Genomic DNA, 20,790 nt, shown 5'->3' on the forward strand with positions numbered 1-20,790 from the left:
GGAAAGAGCGCCGGGGGCGGGCCCGCGCATGCGCGCGGCGCCGGGAGCACGCGGCGCCGCAGCCTGGGTCCCGCGGTGCTGCAGGCCGGGAAGTACGGAGGGGGCCGCCGCGACGAGGGTGCTCTGCCGCTGCCTGGTCGCCATGGGCCGCCGGGCGCGCGACCGCAGGCGGCAGCAGCAGCGGCAGGAGCGGGGCGGCGGCGGCGGGGACCAAGCGGTGAGAGCCGGGGCGGGGTGGGGCGGGGCGGTGCGCGGCAGGGCCGCCGGGCTGACGGCGGCGGCGTGTTTCAGGGCTGGGCCGGTGGCTACCCCGAGATCGTGAAGGAGAACGAGCTGTTCGAGCGGTACTACCGGGAGCTGGGCATCGTGCCCGCCGGCGAGTGGGACGCCTTCATGGCGGCGCTGAGGGAGCCGCTGCCCGCCACGCTGCGCATCACCGGCTACCGGAGGTAGGTTCGCGGGGCGGGGCGGGCGGGGCCCGGCGCACCGCTGCCCTGGGTCCCGGGGCGGGCCGGTGCCGGCTGGCGGGGGAAAGCGCGTCCCCAGCCGGCCGCCTGGTGCGCGTCTCTGCCCTGCAGCCACGCCAGGGAGATCCTGCACTGCCTGAGGGAGAAGTACTTCAGAGAGCTGCAGGACCTGGAGGTGGATGGCCAGAAAGTCGAAATGCCGCAGCCGCTGAGCTGGTAGGTGAGCTGGCCGTGGAGTAAGGCGCGCTGCGTGTCCCCGGTATCGAGCCTGAGGGGTTGGGTTCTTCAACTTCTGCCCTTTCTCCGTCTTTTTTTCCCCCCAGGTATCCAGAAGAGTTAGCCTGGCACACCAACTTGAGTAGAAAAATCTTACGCAAGTCGCCACAGCTGGAAAAGTTTCATCAGTTTCTGGTTAGCGAGACAGAATGTGTAAGTTTTGGATAGATCTTACTTTCTTTTTTTTTTAATTCTCTCCTGTCCTGAGCAGTATTTTATTCAAATGCATTATGAGAAACTGAGACTGTACCTTTTCTCTCAGAAGTTGAGTAGCTCAGGAGAATCTGGATTTTATGTTGATGTTGACAGTGATTTATCCCATGTATGTAACTGCAGTTACAAATTTTTATCCTAAACAAACTGCATTTTTTTTTTTTTGTTTGGGAATGTGAAAATGAGTCCCTGTAAAATAGTTGGTGTTTGAAAACAGATGTTTCAATTTGGTAAAAATGTGTGTGCGTATGTAATGAGAGTTATCTTTAGTGATGGATGTTTCTCACTTGGTTGAAACCAGTTTCTCATTTCTGTTGAGCGGAAACTATATCAATAGAATTAATAAAATTGGAGTAAGTATGCAATCATCAGAAATTTCAGTTGGGTAAAAAACTGTAATTTTTTTGTTAAATGTTAATAAAATTTAATCCTAAGATGATAATAGTGTTTGATAAAATGCTTTATTGTTTTACTACATAGAGTTTTAAAAAATATATTGCGAAAGTAATGCATTCTTCTGTGATATAAAAAAGTTTGGGTTTGTTGTTTTGTTTTTTTTTTTCCTTTCAAGGGAAATATCAGTCGTCAAGAGGCTGTTAGTATGATCCCACCTCTGCTGCTTAACGTTAACCCTCATCATAAGGTAACTGGAATATACTGCGTACTAGAGGTTTTTTCCTAGAAGATAGTTCGATTAAACTGTAAATTACAACAGTAGTATCAATGCTGATACACAATTCTGTTTTGTGTTGGTATGTTTTATGCCATCTGTACATAAACAACAGTCAATTAGTGTTCAGATCACAAATACACTGTCAGAGGAACATCTGCTTTTTCAGCTATATAATACCCTGTAAAAAACATTTAGGTTAGTAGTTGCATAATCATAGTTTCAAAGTCTGAATGTATTTAGTTGCATCTAAGTTATGTATGCATGTTTCAACCTCCTTTTAAAGTAAGATGACTGTTTTTAACTACTTGCTATCCATCACACTGTGAGCAGATGTAGTTTTCCAGATCCAAACGATAATGTTCTCTACCAGGTAGTTTTTACCCCTCTATGCCTTTTGAAAAAGTTGCAAACTTCTGCTCTATAAACGTTAGGCAGAATAATTTGGGTGAGCTGAAACATGCTGTTGGTGTTGGCTAAATAGGTTGCTGACTTTAACCAAGGTGTCTGAGGAATGTCTGTGATATTTTCTAATGGCAAATTGTGGAATATGGTCGCAAGCTTCTTGTTCTAACCCTAGTGATGTTTTCATGTTCTGTGCGTGTTTGCAGAATGAATCTGTCAGGTGGCCTTACTCTCTTAATCTGTTAAGTTAACGAGCTAGTTACAAGCGCCTTGCTATCTCAAGCAGCTATGTTGTGCATCTTGAAATTTAAAGTTTTTCAAACTTTTAACCTATGTTTTAAAGACTTGTTTGTACATACTTGGTTTTGAATTAACATCAGTTAGCATACATAACTTCTCAGTTTGTTTTCTTCTGTTCTCACCCCACCCCAATGTATGACACGGGGCTGATGGCTATTGTACATGAGGCAAGATCTTCTCATCTCTCTTGAATGAACAGTGAATTGGGTGGTATATTCAGTACTAATGTGTCACATGTACGTTTTGAGTTTTATCTGGGGTTGAACGGGTAGTGAATGCGTTCTACTTAATGTAAGACACAAATTGTGTGAATATTTTTGTACACACCTTATGTTGCATATATTAAGCTAACTGTATGGTTTTTTGCATTGAATGTTTAACTTTGGTGACTGTATTTCAGCAAACACTTTGCAGAAATGCATGTGAGATTTCACGAATTTGCTTATAAGTGAGACCCAGAATAGGTTCTTTATCCTCTCTTGTGACAAGATAGCGAATAGCTGTTGTAACAGTTCCTTGGCTGTTGTCATGTAGGACCTTTTATGGTCTTTAGTGCCTTATTTTCTGAGCTGCTGGTTTTGACCAGAATTGCAGGTTACTTTAGTGCTTAACTGGCGTGTTCTCTGTACATGTTTGATGTCTTACATGATGATTCTTGCACAAGGATAAACTTGATGACTGTCAAACCTTTCTGTAGTTGTGTGCGGTTTTAATCACAGTTTAGTTTTCATTCACCATTAGTTTGCTGGGCAAGTTTAGAGCATGTTTAGGCTTGCTTATTCTTCATTATCTTTTGCATTACCTACAAAGTAAGTAGCAACCGGTATCATCACAACTGTCACTTTTAACAGCAGATGTGACACTGTTTTACTGAGTGTGTTTCATGATGCATTAACACTGCTGTGTGGCAGCACCTATCACATGCTCTCTGAAGCTCTCAGTAAATGCTCTTTGCATTTCTCTGGGGTCTGAGCCGATCCATCCCCATCTTTTACCCTGTTGCGTGACTTCAGCTAACTTTTTCTGGAGCTAAAGGTCCAGAAGTTAGTCATATGTTTCTGAAAAGTTTGTAAATAGGCAAGAGGAAAGATTTTAAGCTTCCTTAAGTAAGCAGTGTTAGCTGTCAGATGGTTTGCTGTGAAAGTGACTCTTGATCACAAACCAAGTTCGTGATGAACCATGAGGGAGAACTACGCTAGAAATCAGGTGGTGGTGTCTATGCTGTTCTGTTCTGCCTGAGGGTGATTTCGAAGACTTCCAAGTGCTGCTTCCAGGATATAGCAACAAGCAGTTTATGCTGCCCCAATTTTTTGCATTAAAATGAAAATGTGTGGGGAGGGATAGCAGTCCATTTTTATAAAACCTATTTAATCAACTGTGTTGGATAGTCTCTGATTAATTTATTGATAGATAAAGAAAAGTACTGCTTGCTTTTGAATGTAACTTTGCCCTTGACGTGTGTGTGTATACGTGAAGTTCCAGTTAACTTCAGTCGGAATTGCCTGTGAGCTGATACAAGGACCATATCCCTGTATCTAGATTCAGATTTTTCTTTCGGATTTTTTTCAGCTGATGTATTTGTTCCCTACAAACAAAAGTCCTTTTTATATTTTAGACCTTCAGAGATAAAGCATACAAAGAACGAAACTGTACTTTATGTTTTTACAAATCAGTGTTCAGGACAATCATAGTTGTGCAAGTGTATTCAAACATATTTAGTTTAAAATTTCTGAAGTAGTTAAAAAAATATGAGGTAGGAGGTGGGTTTTTTTAATTTTCTGGTGTTTGTAGATTCTAGATATGTGTGCTGCACCTGGATCTAAGACTGCACAACTCATTGAAATGTTGCACGCAGACATGAATGTTCCTTTTCCCAGTAAGTCTGGAAAAACTACCAAAAACTTCTATGACTTTGAATTTCTGCTTTTTCTTGAGGATTATTTTTAGTATCTCAGATAAGTAACTACATTTAACTACATACTGAATTTCCAGAGTGGTTGAGGGATATGAGATAGGAAGTACCCCACCTTTTCCTTACAATTTTGTGGGCTTCCTCGGCTTGAAGGAGAGACGTGAATTTATATATATGTATGTAGGTATATCTCTATATCTTCACAGTTCAGACTGTGGTAGATGTGATTAGAGCTTAATTTTTGTATATAAATCAGGTTTACTTAGTAGATGGTGGCCCGTGAGCCCTTTGTTTTAGTGGTATCCTGCAACACTGGATTAATCTGCTGTAGCCTTAAAATGGTCGTGATATTTATCTTTTTTCTTTAAGCTTCAAAATCTTTACTTTCAGTTAGATGCTTCCAGAAAATACTGCTCGTAGAAGGTATCAAGTTAGGGGGAGTGGATTCTTTCTACATTCTACTGAAAATCTGCTTATGTACAGCAATCAGTGGCAGTGGAGGATTTTTCTGTTACAAGGGTTTTATTTTGAAAAGTTGAAAGGCCCTTGGTTGTGTTTTATTGTTACTGTATGGAAGCTAGTGCTCTTGAGACTGTATTTGACACATCAGTTAAACCTAGACATACTTTATGTTATTTCACATTCATTAAGGGGTCCTCTATTCATAAGCAGTCTTGTAAGTAGAAATCTGTAGTGAAAGGTTTACGAAGCTTTGAAGATAAGGTAATAAACTATGTACAATTATTTAGCTGTTGAATAGTAAAGCATCTTCCCACTATTTTATGTTCCCAGAGGGTTTTGTAATTGCTAATGATGTCGACAACAAGCGCTGCTATTTGCTGGTTCATCAGGCTAAAAGATTAAACAGTCCGTGCATCATGGTGGTAAATCATGATGCCTCCAGTATTCCTAATCTACAAATAGATGTTGATGGAAGAAAAGAAGTCCTCTTCTATGACAGGATTTTATGTGACGTCCCTTGCAGGTATCTAGCATGTAATCTTCAATACACAGATTTTATTGCACTAAGTGCAGTGCTAGAATTTTAGTGTTGCTGAGTTACACTTTTTGCGTTGCTTGGTTATCATTTATAGTAACTTCCAAAACAGGTGAATGCCTTAAACTGTCTCAGGTGAGGGGATACTAAATTAGAATGAACATTTTTCATTCCAAGTGGTACTTCAGTTTGGTCAGCTGAAGGGCTTCAAGTTTTGAACTTACACTGGGGATACTCAAGTACAAAGATAGTGTAGAAACAAACAGTACAGCATAGGAGAACTAGTTAATATGGGAGGGGGGCTGTTATTTATTTTCTGCTATGAATGACTTGGATATGAAATGAGTCTTACCCACAAATAATAGAAATCTGTTCAATCTGTTACAGTGGAGATGGAACCATGAGGAAAAACATTGATGTATGGAAAAAGTGGACAACACAAAACAGTTTGCAGCTCCATGGGTAAAAATGCTTGTTACACATCTGCACTTCTTCATTTCTCTCTCCTCCTTTTCCCGCATCTCTAACATCTGCATGCATTCACATGTTAATATGTGACAAAGCAGAGACTTCTAAGAAGTGTTGCTTTTCTCTCAAATGAAGAGCTTGTGTGCTATTCAGAAAGTGTAGCATTCCAGAAGTGAGTAGTAGATCTAAATTGCTTATATTGTTATGAATATCTAACGTATGAATGTTCATTGAATTAATTTAGGCAAGGTAGCTAATAAAACAGGAAATAAATCATTTGGTTGAGATTCCTAGCATTTAGCTGGTAAAATACTGTTGGAAAATGCAGAAACTTGTAAGATTGATAGTAATATTTTAAAGTCTTTAGAATACTAGCGATCATACATAAATGGTTTTGGTTACTTGAGACTGATTTATGTTACATGGTGGTAGATAAGTGTTTAGGCTAGTGCAGGCTCATGATACACAGATGAAAAAGTTTAGAACGCTTTGCTGTGTGTTTGTAACAAGCTGGGTATGCCATCAGTTACTGTAACTCAGCTGACCTGCGGTGACTTGTTATCGTTCGGTAACTCATAATTACAGGTTTTATTTTAGTTGTGAGTTTGCAGGTGGGGTATAAGCTGGTGGTTTGTCTCAGTGAAGCTTTTCTCAGAAGGCCAATGTTAGCTAAGCTGTATTGTCCATAATATTTGTAATAGTCAGATTGCTCCGCATTTTAACTAGATTTCTGAGAAGAAAAGTCAGGTTTTGGGGTGTTACTTGTCTAGTGTTCAGTACTTTACTATAAACTTGATGGGACACTAGAAAGAACAAATTACTGCATGCTATGTTGAAAGTGATGCAGTGTTAACGTTTAACCTAATTGCTGTTTTAACAGGTGTAATTGTAAATGTGTCTGCAGTATAGACTGCACTAAGCTGACTTAGTTTAAAACTGACTTTAAATTGTGTACTTGTGACAGCTGTGGAACCTAGTCAGTGCTGGTTTAGTCCATGGAGAGTTGTGTGTCTGCAATATAGCTTTACCTGCAAAAACTTTGATGGTAAACCTTTCTGGTTCCTGAATGATACCTGGCTAGATCAAGAGTGTTCTGTTAGATTGCAGTTAAGAATTGCAACCCGTGGTGTTGAACAGCTGGCGGAAGGTGGGAGAATGGTATATTCTACGTGTTCGTTGAATCCCATTGAGAACGAAGCTGTGATCGCATCTCTGCTGGAGAAGAGTCAAGGTGAGAATGCGAGCTTGGATGGAGTGGAGAAATCTTTTTTTTCCTCAGCCCAAAAAAGGATACACGCATGATAGTACTAGTAATAAGCTTAGTGTGGGTAACGTGCTCCTAGTATGCAAAACTGCAGCAATTTTTTGATACCAGTAGGATTTCATTGGTGTTGATCTGGGCAGCCTTCTTGAATGGGCCTAAATCAGGTGCAAATATAAAGCCTGAAGAAGTTGGGTTAGTGGTACACAAAAGACTTCTGCAGATCAGTGGAATTCAGTCTGTGTTATCTGGCTTCTGCTAACCCATTCCACTGGTTGGAGTTCATGTCTGACATTCGTATTTCCTTTGGAAGACACGGCACGGGACATTACTGCTGTATGCTGTAGGAGTAAGAAGTCCAAAGTGTACTTAAAACAGTTAGAGAAATGTTGTGCACCAGTAGGTGGGAGTCTGATACCTTTAGCATCCTTTGACCCAAATTTTGAGATGTTTGGAATTTTAATGTCGTTAAGCTCATGGGGTTTTTTACACTTCTGACTTGCATATGAAAGCTTACTTAAGTGTCCATCATGTCAAGTAACAAGAGGTGAAAAAACTGAGCTGAGAAAGCTGCACTGCATCAGTTTGTGATAGTTGAGTTAGTAGCCCAAATTGCTAGTCTTGAGCTGTCGAACACTGTTTTTTCTGTGTCAGTAACCTGAAGTTTGGAGACATCTTAATTGAATTTTGCATTAAAAGTTCCCCAGACCTTGTTAAGTTGATCCTTGTACAGAGCAGCTGTATTGCCCCTGGAGCTGAGCTGGTTCTGGGAGTAGAATGGCCTGTTTTGTCTAATGTTTTCTTTGTGCCAGTCACTATTCTGGCCCCAAATTGTGCATGAAATTTCATTGTCTCAGAAACAGCAGTTTAGCTTAAATGCCTGCAGATAATTAGGAATTATATTTAATTTCCAAAGGACATTTTTATTTAGAGGTAGTTTCTTTGACAGACTGAGTGAAAGAGCAGCATAGACATGTTTCCAGTACATTGTGGTATGCTTGGCTTATTGAAGGCTGTGGAACACCAGAGTTAAGTTTTAATGATGACAAGATTGGAAAGAAGTAAGGACTAGTTTGGCTAGGAGCATGAAGCAATACGGATGTTCATGGAGGCCAACAACTGCAGCATCCGGGGCAAATTCAGTACTTGGAAGTAAGGATCTTGACTGGCTGTGGCATGTGAAAATACCTAAAAAAAAAAAAAAAAAAACGGTATTTTGAGGCTTACTTGGAGGCTGCAGTGTGTCCCAGCAAGTGAACGTTATCCTTGGGGCTTGAACATACGTGTAACTAAAGAAGGGTGAGGTAGTTCAGTGGTCTGCAAGGGGCATTGGACATCAAGGATTTGCTCAGGTTAGTCCAGGTTTGTTGGTTCTTCGGTGTTAACTTGGTTCCTCTCACTGTGTTACACTGCTACTTGTGGAGCAGGTCGGAGATTGGTTTCCCCTTAGGGCTGAGAGAGTAAGGAAAAGGCACTTTTGTGCCATGTTTCTCTACAGGGAATTGTAGTACTTCTGGTGGACTGTTTAGTGCCTGATCAGTCTGGTGTAGTCCTGAGGCATCAGTTGAAGTCGCTGTAGGTAGGCAAGAATATTCGAAGGACAGATGCAGACATTCAAGTTGAATCAGATTTGAAATGTCATTTTGGAATTTGTCCATGAATTCATGTATCACTTTCTCATTTATTTAAAAGACTTGCTTAAACTGTCACTTAAGAGTAAATGGTTAGTCATGTAGAACAGGCTGATAAATTCTGTATGACAGGAGGGAAAGCCTACCTAACTTAAATAAGTAAGTATTCACAAAAAAGAAATTTAAAGGGTATTCTTTGCTAGAGAGATCACCTATTTAAACAGTATATTTTTATATTATTCTTTCTGGACTTCAGGAACCTTAAAGGTTTTATTCTGTAGATTAAGCTAAACTCTGTTGATGTTTCTTACAGCAATCTGACATTTTGGGTACATAGCCTTTTGTTCTGTTAGGTTGATAGTACTTACCTTACGGTTAAACATTTTGGAATTTTTCTTTTCATTCAAAAAATAACAATTTTTTTTTCCTCTCACACTGGAATATATTAAGACTAAGTCCATAAAATGAGAATGTATCAAGCATTTTGAAAGACTTTGTCATCCCAGAAGAGTATTTCTCTGAAAAATACTTAACCAGTGTAGTAAATCCAAATGCTAAGTAAGTGAGAATAAAATCTTCTATGACTGCATCCTGGAACATTAATGTTTAATGATACAAGTTGTAGAGCATTATTCTCTGCAGCTGCTACAAAAAGTATGTAACCATTACATTTTGTTTAATTTAGAGGTGAACAGTTAATTTATTACGAACAGTTCTTACCGTCTTTCTTGTTAGTTTACAGTAAATTATACAGTAATTTTGTAATATTTTGTTCCTTGACATTTTTAAAAAGCAGTGTGGTCTTAAAACTTGAAGAAAAACTATTTTTGTAGAAGTTAATTAGGAACATGACTCTCAAATTCTGTTTTCAAAAATCTTTATATTCTTGGGATTTCAGGTGCCTTAGAACTTGCTGATGTCTCTTCTGAGTTACCAGGCTTGAAGAGGATGCCAGGAATTACAAAATGGAAGGTACTTAACCTGATATTTCTGTGAAGTTCTTGGTCTGTGGTAGAACATTAGATTAGGGAAATTTTGCAGAATAGCATTTCAAAACGTTAGATTAAGCTGAAGTGATGATAGTGATTTGCTGTTTAGAGTTTTAGACGGTATGGCATTGTAGAGGAAAGGGCTAAAGATCTTTCTGGTGGTAAGTTCTTGTCTCGTCATCTGCTGTCCTCATTTTCCTCCAGCTTTCTTTGCTCTGTCTCTCATGCTTTCTTAATTCCCTTTTCTACTGTGTGCATGTGGCCTGTAGATGGCAACATAATTTCAGCCACTTTTGAAAGTTATCCCTCCTCCACTGTCCTTTACAGTCTGTGAGTGTTAGATACTATAGTTCTTTAGCTGATTCATTTAAATTATTTGGAAGTAAAAGCTGTTAAACCCTTTCTGGAAATAAGCTGTAAAACTTGCAGGGATGTGAGTAATTCTAGAATATTAATAGAATCTTGTATTTTATTCCAAATCTTAATGTGATTCCAAGTCTGGAAACAGACTAGTAGGGAGCAGCAAAAAAAAACCCCAAAGCTGTTTCAGTATCCTGTTATGGGTATAATCAAGAAAGGGTAGAAAGCCATCCTGGTAGTAAGGAAAGAAGCTCTGATTAAATTTTAATTATGAGCATGTGCCTTTGCACGCCATTGGTTGTTCTGTCTTCTCTCACCATTTCACTAGTCTCTTGAAAAGGTCTGCAGGTTTATGCCTGTGTAGAAGCTAATGAACAAGATGCATGGAATAAACATTTGCTTATGTTCTGCCATTGGAAATCCAGCTTAGAAACTAGCTGATTTCTTTCTTCTTACAGTTCCAAAAGTTTAAATGGTATGCTTGTACCTGAGGTATAAATGTAAAATGCATAACTGTGGCTCTATGATCTCAATCTTACTTTTTTTTAACTGTATAAAGCTACTATATATATATGAAGATCAGTAAGTCTGTTATATTCCCTGTAACATTTATTTCTGTGTTTGCAGTTGAAATATAAATCTCCCTAATAGGTATTTTTAAAAGTAGGCTAATAAAATCTCTTAAAAGTTTGCCAGACGTTCTTCAGCCCTTATTTGCTGCTACTGTATTTTTTAAAGCCTCGTTGTCTAGCTCATCAGTGAATATATTTGCTTGCTTTGGTGCTGATTTTACTTGGTGTCGTCTTCTGTTTCCTTGTGAAACGTTTGTTCGGTGGGAGCTCTGCAACTTAGTGATTACATTGAATATTCCTGAGCCTCAGTTGACTGTAGATCTCTGGAAACAGCAAAATAAAAATAAGGTTTTGTTCAAGGGGATGCATAGGTGCTTGGAAATAGCATTCAGTACTCTCTCCTTAAGCTAGACGACGAGTGAACTTAAATGAATTATTTCAGAGTCTTGAAGGAAGAAATCTTTTTACCTCCAGATCTGGTAATCTACTTCTGCAACACTCTTAGTCTTAATTCTGCCCTAACAAGAGGCTAGTGAAATGTGCAGTAGAGAAGAGTTCGGCACGTTTCTTTGATGCTTTGTCATTCTACCAGTTACATTGTGTGGTTAGGCTGGTAAACCAAAACTGAACAGAGCAGTACTGTTAGGCAGTTACTCTAGTACATCCAAAATAGTTCCAGAGTTGTTTGTGCTTCCAGTTATTTATCAGTCCCATTGTTTGTTTCTCTCAAGCTGAACTCATGACTTCCAAAGAAGAGCAGTTCAGAACCACAGTCTGTCTTGCCTCCATCTAGCAGCATGACGTAGCATATTCGGACTTGAAATACTAATTCTAGAAGTACAGTCATTTCTATTTTAGGAATACGCAAAGGCACAATATTTTAAGTGTGATCTGATCAGTGACTGAGAAATGCCAGACTTCTTGATGCTGAAATCTGGGTTCTAAAATTCTCAGTCAAATTGTAATCTAGATAAACGTTATGTTTCAGTTTTCAGTAGAACACTTAATTAAACCTTCAAGTCAATCACAGCAAGATCTATGAAAGCATTTCATCGAACGTGCCGGTCCTGAAGTCACCATTGCTGTGATTTATCTATTTTGTTGACTTAACCACAAAAACAGGACTTCATTTCAGTCATTAATATTATGCATTTGTCCCACAGATGTGGATGTGACCTTTCTTACAGTGCTAGTGGCCAGTATAGAATGAGGCATCTAGAGCTCTGAAGTCAAATTTTCCCGGTTTGGTGGTTTGTTTGTTTGGGTTTTTTCCTTTGGTATTCTTGCTTAAAGAGCATTCAAAATGCCTTGCTGCAAGAGTTGGGGCTCTAACCTGCTTGTATGTTAAGAGTTCATCAAAAGCTTTGACTCTTAGAGTGATGTGATGTTATGTCCACACAGTATCTTAGAGTGGATTTATATATTGTTCTGAGTCCTGGATAAAGATACTTACACTAGAAAATTCATGGGGATGTGATTCTTCAGTAACTTTCCTTGAAAGCATCTCTATGTGTGACCTGTGTATGCCTATATCATGGCGCTCTGTGCTTACCAAGCTGTTGTGTTGCACTCTTGCACCTTATGTAATGAAATTTGGATTCCTCATTTCTAGTCTCTGTTAGACTGCAGTAGCCCTTTTCCTTTGTATACTGCTTCGAAGCTGCCTACAGCAGGATGCTTCACAGTCAGTCCAATGGAGAAAAAATAGTGTATCCTAAATCTGATGGCTTACTAATCTTCTTTATATATTCCACCGCTGTCCTTCCTTTGGATTTTGGTGTTCTGTATGTTCTAGCAGGTTACCAGAGATCACTGCAGTTGATCTTTACTTGACTGCACACTTTTTGAAGCATACAAAGTGGAGCAAAGAGGTACAGCTGGCAAGAATCTCATAAGTGTACCTATACAATGCACAAAGGAACCATACACTTCAAAGAACTTAACTTACTATACCAGAAAATAACTTCTCTTTTTGGCATCTGAACCTTGGTTTGAACTTATTTAAATTAAAACTTGTAAAATAGTGACCTGTATTCTTCACACTATTTATATTTATTCCTATGAAGGTAATGCTGAAAGATGGACAGTGGTTTGAAGAGTGGAAAGATGTGCCTTCAAATAGACAAACACAAATACGTCCCACTATGTTTCCAATAAAAGATGAAGAGAAGCTAAAGGCGATGAATCTAGAGCGTTGGTAAGTTTTGTCAGAGTAGATTTTATGAGGCTTTGATTATCACCTCGTATGGTGGTGGGCAAATTATAATTAGGTTAGGTTGAGAACGTGTGGCAGTACAGACCTGTGCTTGTGTAGGTCTGAGTATTTTGATTGCTTCATATGTAATGGCGGTACGCAATATTTAAGTTCCAGTGAAGTGAGAGAAATTACTGAAAGTTGCTTACAAGGAATAAGTACTCACAGGTAGGTCAAATTCTTTGACCAATAGAGATACATAGCCAAAATTACTGAAAAACTATGTAAAGCTTTAACATTCTAGTAGTGTGACTTATTTGCTATGAAAGACTTCCCACAGCTATTCTAAAAATAATGTTTAGAAATGAGTCTTAAAGCTCAGATGTGAATGGTTAAGTGAATGCATTGCACTGATGCAAGTTATTTTACCAGAATGCTCTATTTTAGATCCTTTTTATAGCTTGATAAATCTGCACAATCCTACTAGGAATACTTAGTTTACCCTCCAAGTAAATATAAATGTTACACTTTTAGTACTTTGTGAGAGCCTGAGTGCTGGTGATGAATATACTGCAACATTTTTATTTTCTTTTTTCCCCCTAGTCTTAGGATATTGCCACATCACCAGAACACAGGAGGTTTCTTTGTGGCTGTGTTAGTGAAAAAGTCTCCAATGCCATGGAATAAACGCCAGCCTAAGGTAACATTTTTTAAGAGAGCTAAAATGTTAACTTTTAATAACATTTTTTTTAAAAGCTTACAGAATTGAAAACATCCTGTAACTTTCTGCCCTTTGGTTATAGTTCAGTGTGTCAATTAAAAATAAATTCCTAAATCCCTTAAGAACTTTAAAAGAAAGTCTCCTTTTAAAATAGAAGAAAAAAAAAAAGGGGGGGGGGTTAAAATCATAGTAAAATAGCAAGATAAAACTTGAAGTTAAAGTTCAGGCTTTGAAAGACTTACAGAAGCAGATTAGATTGGGTAGCTAAAGCTGTCAGTTCCTTGAGCTGTGTGTGGTCCCTCTGCTGAAGGCTTTTTTTCTGCTGTGTTGTAAGCTAATTCTGATTTCAGTTTATCTTACTCTGGTTGCTCAGGAGTGATTCACTAGCAGATTAGTCTAGCAGATCAGCAGCAGTGGGAATGGATATAAAACTGTTAGGAGCAGTAGCAGCTTCAGCCATTTGACTTTAATCCATTTGTTGTCAATTGTCTTAAAATCCTGTCGACACGATTTTAAATTGACATGATTTGTTTGATCTCTTAAGATTGTCTCTTTGAGAGAAACTTCCTGTGTGAATCCCTTTTAGCTGCTACTATTTGATTTGCTTCATTAGAACACCTTATGAGTAACATGTATGTGGCAAGAAGGAATAAGCATTTATTCAGAAGCAAGTGTCATCCAAATAGCTTCTGCTGTTCTAAGTTTAATGTTGTAGCACTCTTACAGAAAGCGTGCAGCAGCTGAATGTGTGTATCACTGAGTTCTAGGAGGAAAACAACAGATCGTGATTTAAAATAGTCTTCTCTGTGAGTGCTAGGACATGATTTTGTGAATGGTACAAAAATAACTTTCTTGGACAGTTCGTAAGAAATTGTTCAGATCAGTACTAGAGGTAAATGCAATTTACAATGGTATCTTGACTTAGTAATGAGATTTGCTCCCTAAATGGATATGTTTAAGCACTGACATACAAATTGATAAGAATTAAGCACATGCAAAGAGAGAACACAGACAAATTAGATGCTACTTTAGCTTTATTGAAAATACTATAATCTGAAATAGGTTCACCAGAAATTACTGCAACAAACAGGAGATACTGAAGTAACAGCAGCAAATTCAGATAATGGTTCTGAATGTATTACTGAAGAACCAACGCTTGCTGAAGATGAAGAGTCTAAGAAAATGCAAGAATTGCAGAATTCAGACACTGAACAAAGCAAAAAGGAAGGAGTGTGTGGGTAAGAGAACCAAGCCTATGAATTTGTCCTGTAACAGCTTCGTAGTTGCTTCTACAGAATTCTTTAGTTACTGGACTCATTTAGAAGTTGTTCAAGAAAAATTAACGATTTTGCTCAGTTGTCCTACGTTTCCACATTTTCTATCTTGTGTTTCAGCAGGTTAGGAAAATAACCACTTTTCTTATTAGCATTTGCAAAGTCTGTTAGTCCTTTATCCTCTGTTGAAGAAAAAAGTACTTCCAGAAGTTAATTTATGGAAGATCTTTACTGTCTTCACAATTACTCCCTCAGAAATCTCTCTTTATTTGTTTTTGTGGTTTCTGTTTTCAAGCATTGCTTTCACTTCCTCATTGTAAGAAGTTAAATTGTGGGTAGTGTTGTCTTAGTGAAGCACAGAAAAATGTCAGTATTCTGTTTGGCATACTGTCGTTACCATAAGGCAAGCGTTGACTAAATGAACTGAATATACTGATTTCAAACCAAGCACTCTTACTAAAATTGACAATGTAATACTTTCTTTTTAGACCACCACCATCTAAAAAAATGAAGTTGTTTGGTTTTAAAGAAGACCCTTTTGTGTTTCTCCCTGAAGATGATCCATTGTTCCTTCCTATCCAGTAAGAAAAAAATGTTTCTCTTTTGGCAGTAAGATTCCTAGTAGTTTAGGAATATTAGTAGTTCAGTTCATTATGAAAGGTGGGTCTGGTTTGCCATACGTAAAAATTTTTCCCTAACTTTGCAGCAGGTGTCCCTCTCCCCAATAATTAAACTCTTCTTAAATGAAGAGAATCGATGATAGTTTGCTGCACTGGAGGTTTGAAAGTGTATCTTGGTGTCTATGACAGCTTGTCTTTTCTGATGTCACGCATCTTAGAAAGTCTGATCTTTGTGTTTGGGAGCCCAAAGTGTTTGCAGAGATAGCTTAAGGAAGTGGGTCAACCCCCTGCATTTTGAGTATGTAATTTCATTGTTCAGTTAATCAAAACCAGTATTATGGCCACAGGAAGTTTTATGCATTGGACCCATCGTTTCCGAAGATGAATTTACTAACTCGAACTCAAGAAGGAAAGAAAAGACAGCTGTACATGGTTTCTAAGGAGCTAAGGAATGTGCTTCTGAACAACAGTGAGAAGATGAAGGTATGGTTCATCTCTTCGGTTTTTTGCAGCAGAGATCGTAAGCATCACTGGATGTCTCCTTGAACTTTATTGCTGAGTTTATGGTTTATATAGAGGATTATAGCAAGCTGATAGGCCTTTTTTGTTTTCAGTTAGAATAAACATTTTCCTCTCTGTCCCTCTGTTAAAGAAATGAAGAGTTCTCTCAGGGAGAGAAATAACAGTCTCCGAGATTAAAATAAGTATTTTTTTGGCACATAGAAGGGAACTTAGAAGTAGAGGAAGGGAATATGTAACTGCTGTGTGTGTACGAGGATTTTCACCCTATTTTCAGGTACCTTCACAAGTTTACATTGACACTGTTGTATTTATGAGCCCCTTAATTATGAGAGTATTAAGAATTTTAAATACCAAAAATAACAGATAACCTCAGCTGAATTATTAGCTGGCTGTGTTATGTGGGGACATTGTTTCAAAGTGATTTCAACAACTGATCATTCTGAAAAGTTGCTAGGCTGAATGATAATGGTGTAAGAAGTAGTTTTTGTGAGTTTTGAAAATAATTTTTTTTATATGAATCCCCATGGAAAATGCCTTGCAAACACTAAAGATTTGTCTTAAAAGTCATTGAATAATTTAAGTTAGAATGAGATCATCTATTCTAGCTTCCTTCCTGCCCCAAGCAGGTCTGACTTCAAAGCTAGATCAGATACAGTTCCGGGTCTCATCCAGTCAAATCTTGAAAATCTCCAAGGCTATTAATTACATCTTTGCAACATATCTTTGAGATGGATAAATAATTATCCTTTTATCCCACATGCAGGAAATGGCTACATAAATTGGCAAAATTTTAAGAAACGGGTGCATTATATTAGGTAGTGAGACTTTGGGTACTACAAAGGATATAGTGTCCTAGTATTCAGCGCTTTTTCATTTTTGAAATTGCATCCTTGATTGACTTTCCTGGAATCACCCAGAAAATTCTTACTCAAACTAAAATTAAAATTTGATTTTTGTAGTTAATTGCCCTCATTTTAAGACAGTAGCTTCCTCACTGTGTTCAGTTTTCAATATGGAAAGGAGTAAAAAGCATTTCCATTGACAAAGAGCTATGCTTTGATAGTGGGGTTTCCTTTTTCTCTTGAATGAATTTTCACATGAATTTAATTCAGTGTTCAGTGCAAATGAGCAAATGTTATGGCACAATTATCCTTTCTTCCTCCATTTAGTCAAACACTTGAGAAAAAAACAAAGTTCAGAGTGGTAATTTAGAATTTATACTCTTTAATAATGATGCTTATTGGCTTTGCCTTTTGCAGGTTATTAACACAGGGATAAAAGTCTGGTCTCGCAACAGTGATGGTGAACAGTTCGGATGCGCATTCAGATTAGCACAAGAGGTAACTACTTAGAATTGTCTTTTCAAAGGAGATACTTTGGTTTCCTTAGAGCCTATGGCACAGCTGCCATTAACTTTGTCAGATTAACGGCAATTTTCATTTTCGGTATGGATTAAAATGTGAAAATTGTTTTCTGGTATTAACTAAAAGACATACCATTGTTAACATTTACCCGTCAGAAAGTAGAGATTGTATTTTGAAATAATTGTATTTATTTATTAAACAGGGAATTTATACTCTATACCCATTCATTCATGCAAGGATTATAAATGTCTGCATAGAAGATGTTAAAATCCTGCTAACCCAGGAAAATCCATTCTTAAGTAAATTTAGCAGTGAAACACAGAAGAAAGTCAAAGACATGGGTAAGCCTTCTAATTTGTGATATGATAAAATTATTATTATACAGTACACAGAAGACTATGAAAATCCTGTCACATAAACGGCGCTAAAAATTTTGACTAAATTTATCTTAAATATGTTTGTTAATTAAGTAAGTAAGCGTTACTGAAACCCACTGTGCTACGAGAAACTGTAGTCCTTTCTGATCACAGCCTTTAAGGTTTATGAATTCCAGCAAACAGAAGAGTTGCCAAACCTGTGACTTCTGTGAAGCAGTGCTGTGATGCAGCATTTAAAGTATCTGATTAACAAAGATTTTATATATGCTAATGATGGTTATGCCTGTTAGTGCTCCAGCTGAAATTGTTTGTCATTTGAAATTGTCATCTGCAGTTGTTTTTCATTATTTGATGTAGCAAATACAGTTACTCAGATTTTATTTTCTTAAATATGGGGAGCAATGTCTACTTACATTAAATTTTATTTTCTCTATGCTGGATGCTTGAAGAAATGTAGAGTGGCTTGAAAGGACTGAAGTCCTTTTGTTTATGTTGTTTTATTTCCAAGTGATCACTGGTCCTTGTATTTCAGTGTTTGATGAGACAAAATTGGAAGAAAAGATTTGGACTGGCATACTCTTATGTTCATTTTATTTAAGTAAAAGTTCCTTGCTAGATTCACTGATTAGATTAATCCATCATGTGGTTTTGCAATTAGTTTTTTTTTGTTTGGGGTTTGGGAGGGGACAGGCTTGGCAGTTGCTCTTGTAACTATATAAATGTTTTGGTTTGGAGGAAAAAAAAAAAAAACAGTAAAGCCTGATACTGTCTGTAGTTTACTATCCTGATGTAGATAACTGCAAGTCAGCCCATGCTGTGTGGCTGTCTAAAAACCTTGTTTTCATTAACATTTTTAGATTACAGTCATTTTAACATTGTGCCAAATAACACATCTGTTTTGTTTTTGTTCTCCCCACCCCCCTTCCCTGTAGCAATGGGAAGTATAGTTCTGAAGTATGACCCAGACCCTGAGTAAGTAGATGTGTTGCTTTCCATTTACAGAGTTCTAAAACTTGGGCAAGAATTTATTTTCACTCAGCAAAACCAGAAGTGGAAGCACAGAGATACAGTGAGGTCAACAGTAAAGCCAGACAGGATACAAAGAATATAGCAGGGAAAGAAGCTGTCTTGCCTGTGTATTCCTAAAACAATTGTAGAATTTAGCTTTGTAAAGGAGAGCCAGTAGTTCTGCCAGAGGTCCACAGGATCACTGCATGTGATTTATTTGTTTGTTTCCCTGTGAAGTCCAGGATTTGGAATAGAAAAAGTTAAACTTTTTCATTGTTCATTTTTGTTGACAAAGTAGTATTAGAAGCTCTTTCGAACTTTTTAAATGCAAACTTCCATCTTGCTGTTGCTTACATTAGTTTTGAAACCAAAGCCAGAAAATTTTCCCCGTTGCAGAAATTTAGTAGCACTGAGCTTTATTTTTTCTTGCTTGCTTGGTTGTAGACAAGCAGGTACCTGTTTAGATATTGAAGTTATATCTATATACTTGCATCTTCTACCAATAGTTATAAAATGCATTCACTGTTAAAGATTGTGCACTTATTTATAGCATATGGCTATAAAATTAAGGTTTGAAGATTAACTTTCTCATAGTTGACGAAACACAACTGCTTTTTTGTAGGAAACCTGATGATCTTCAGTGTCCTATAGTGCTGTGTGGTTGGCAAGGAAAGACATCACTCCGTGCCTTCGTGCCCAAGAATGAGAGACTTCATTACCTGAGGATGATGGGAGTTGAAGTGTTTAAAGCAAAGAGGAAAGAGGAGGAATTGGAAAGTAAAACGGAGGAAGAAGTTCAACATAGGTTGGCACAAACAGAGGAAGGAATGGATGTGGAAGATAAAGAACATGATTTAGTCACAAAAATGGAAGCAGAAATAGGTGAGGAATCTTCCCACAGTCCTGTAGAAAGCAGTGCTATGGAAGTAGAAAATAAAATAGAGAATTTAGATCAATCTAGTAAAAATACCAAGAATTATGTAAGCCAGGACAACAAAGACACTGTTACGAGTAATGTGAAAGATTAGGTTTCTTTCTCTATTACTTGGCAGCTTCCATGGGGCTTATATCCAGACTTCTGCTTTTAGCATGGAAGTGTATTTTAAAATTTCTGTTGGAATGGGAGGTTCCTCTTTTAAAGTTTTGCCTATTTTATTTTTTAAATGAAAACTATAAAGAGATTGCTCTTCAAGTGTGTCGTCTTTTTATCATTTTAAGCTCCATATTACTGGTGGGTTTCTGCGTCTGTTGCTGGCAATGGACCATGCACCAGTAAAATGTAAAGCCCGTATTTGAAATGGAATGATGGTTTGTACAAATGAACTGCCTGTGTAACTGGTCAAGAATTGTGTCAGAAGAAAAAACTGGGGTTTCATTTAAAGCACGTAAGTTCTAGAAAAACATCTTTTCCTCTTCAGATTGCTTACCCCACCCATCACCCAGTCCGATTACTACTTACGCAGGTTCTTTAATGGATAAGGGAATCAGTATGAGTGTGCTCACAAATGTATATATAGGATATCTAACTAACAGCCTGGTTAACATTTATTCAAAATAAAACTCTGCACAGCATCCTGGAAAAAAAAATACAGAATGCATTTTGCCAGAGGCTGATGCCTGAGGTTCCTTTTCAGAATGATAAATTGCTTCACAGGCGCAGCTGGTGAATGCCATTAAGTACATTATCAGGTATGCTGAGTGTACCTCAAACTCGTATCTTGAAATGTGCCTGTTTAAGAGTCTGTGACTGTCCCTCAAATCTGTTGCGGTCATCTGTTTCTTTGTCATTTCTTCAAGTGGGAGTAATCTTTAATTTTTGCAAGGTACTTGTTTATAGCTGAAATAATAGTTAAAAAAAAGAAGTGTGGTGGTATATATATTGTTGTATAGTAGAAGTTTAAAAGAGGTTATTATGGTCCAGAAGGGTAATTTCCTTAATCTGACTTTAAAAAAAAAAAAAAAAATTAGTTGGCTACCTCAGAAACTTACAATATAAAATCCAGTATTTGTGTCTTAGTTTCAGCAATACTCTTTGTACTTCTGTCAACTTGACCTGAAAGGAAAGTGACCACTGGTACAAGGTATTGCCCTCCTCTGGGACCACAGTGATGCAAATAATTTGTGTTGTTTGTCAAACTGAATTTTACCATGTGTGTTTTTACTGAAGTCCTCATGTGGCTTGGATCCAT

At 37.9% G+C, this 20,790-nt stretch overlaps 1 protein-coding gene across 2 annotated transcripts; it reads left to right on the plus strand.

Annotated features, from left to right (window-relative positions):
* The first annotated feature begins 34 nt into the window (after positions 1-34).
* On the plus strand, positions 35-19,793 carry NSUN2 (NOP2/Sun RNA methyltransferase 2). Of its 2 annotated transcripts, XM_040586972.1 has the most exons (19): positions 35-217; positions 292-449; positions 579-683; positions 791-896; positions 1,528-1,599; positions 4,123-4,207; positions 5,036-5,228; positions 5,628-5,702; positions 6,809-6,939; positions 9,499-9,572; positions 12,588-12,718; positions 13,319-13,415; positions 14,499-14,674; positions 15,199-15,291; positions 15,678-15,813; positions 17,112-17,192; positions 17,419-17,557; positions 18,526-18,565; positions 19,224-19,793. In XM_040586972.1, exons 1-19 carry the CDS (start codon positions 143-145, stop codon positions 19,627-19,629), a joined length of 2,373 nt encoding a protein of 790 aa, XP_040442906.1. In that variant the 5' UTR covers positions 35-142; the 3' UTR covers positions 19,630-19,793. The 2 variants fall into 2 exon arrangements, with proteins under 2 accessions (XP_040442906.1, XP_040442907.1); XM_040586973.1 differs by lacking the exons at positions 35-217; positions 292-449 and having other exon boundaries at positions 513-687.
* The last annotated feature ends 997 nt before the right edge of the window (positions 19,794-20,790 follow it).

This window comes from Falco naumanni, chromosome 3 (genome assembly GCF_017639655.2).
Source record: "Falco naumanni isolate bFalNau1 chromosome 3, bFalNau1.pat, whole genome shotgun sequence".
NCBI lineage: Eukaryota > Metazoa > Chordata > Aves > Falconiformes > Falconidae > Falco > Falco naumanni.

Bases quoted from the DNA above. Each gene is read 5' to 3' on its own strand.
- NSUN2 (XM_040586972.1), top strand. From the start codon at position 143: ATGGGCCGCCGGGCGCGCGACCGCAGGCGGCAGCAGCAGCGGCAGGAG. The intron at 9,573-12,587 runs GTACTTAACCTG...ATTCCTATGAAG, and splicing joins CAGGAATTACAAAATGGAAG to GTAATGCTGAAAGATGGACA. The intron at 15,814-17,111 runs GTATGGTTCATC...TGCCTTTTGCAG, and splicing joins ACAACAGTGAGAAGATGAAG to GTTATTAACACAGGGATAAA.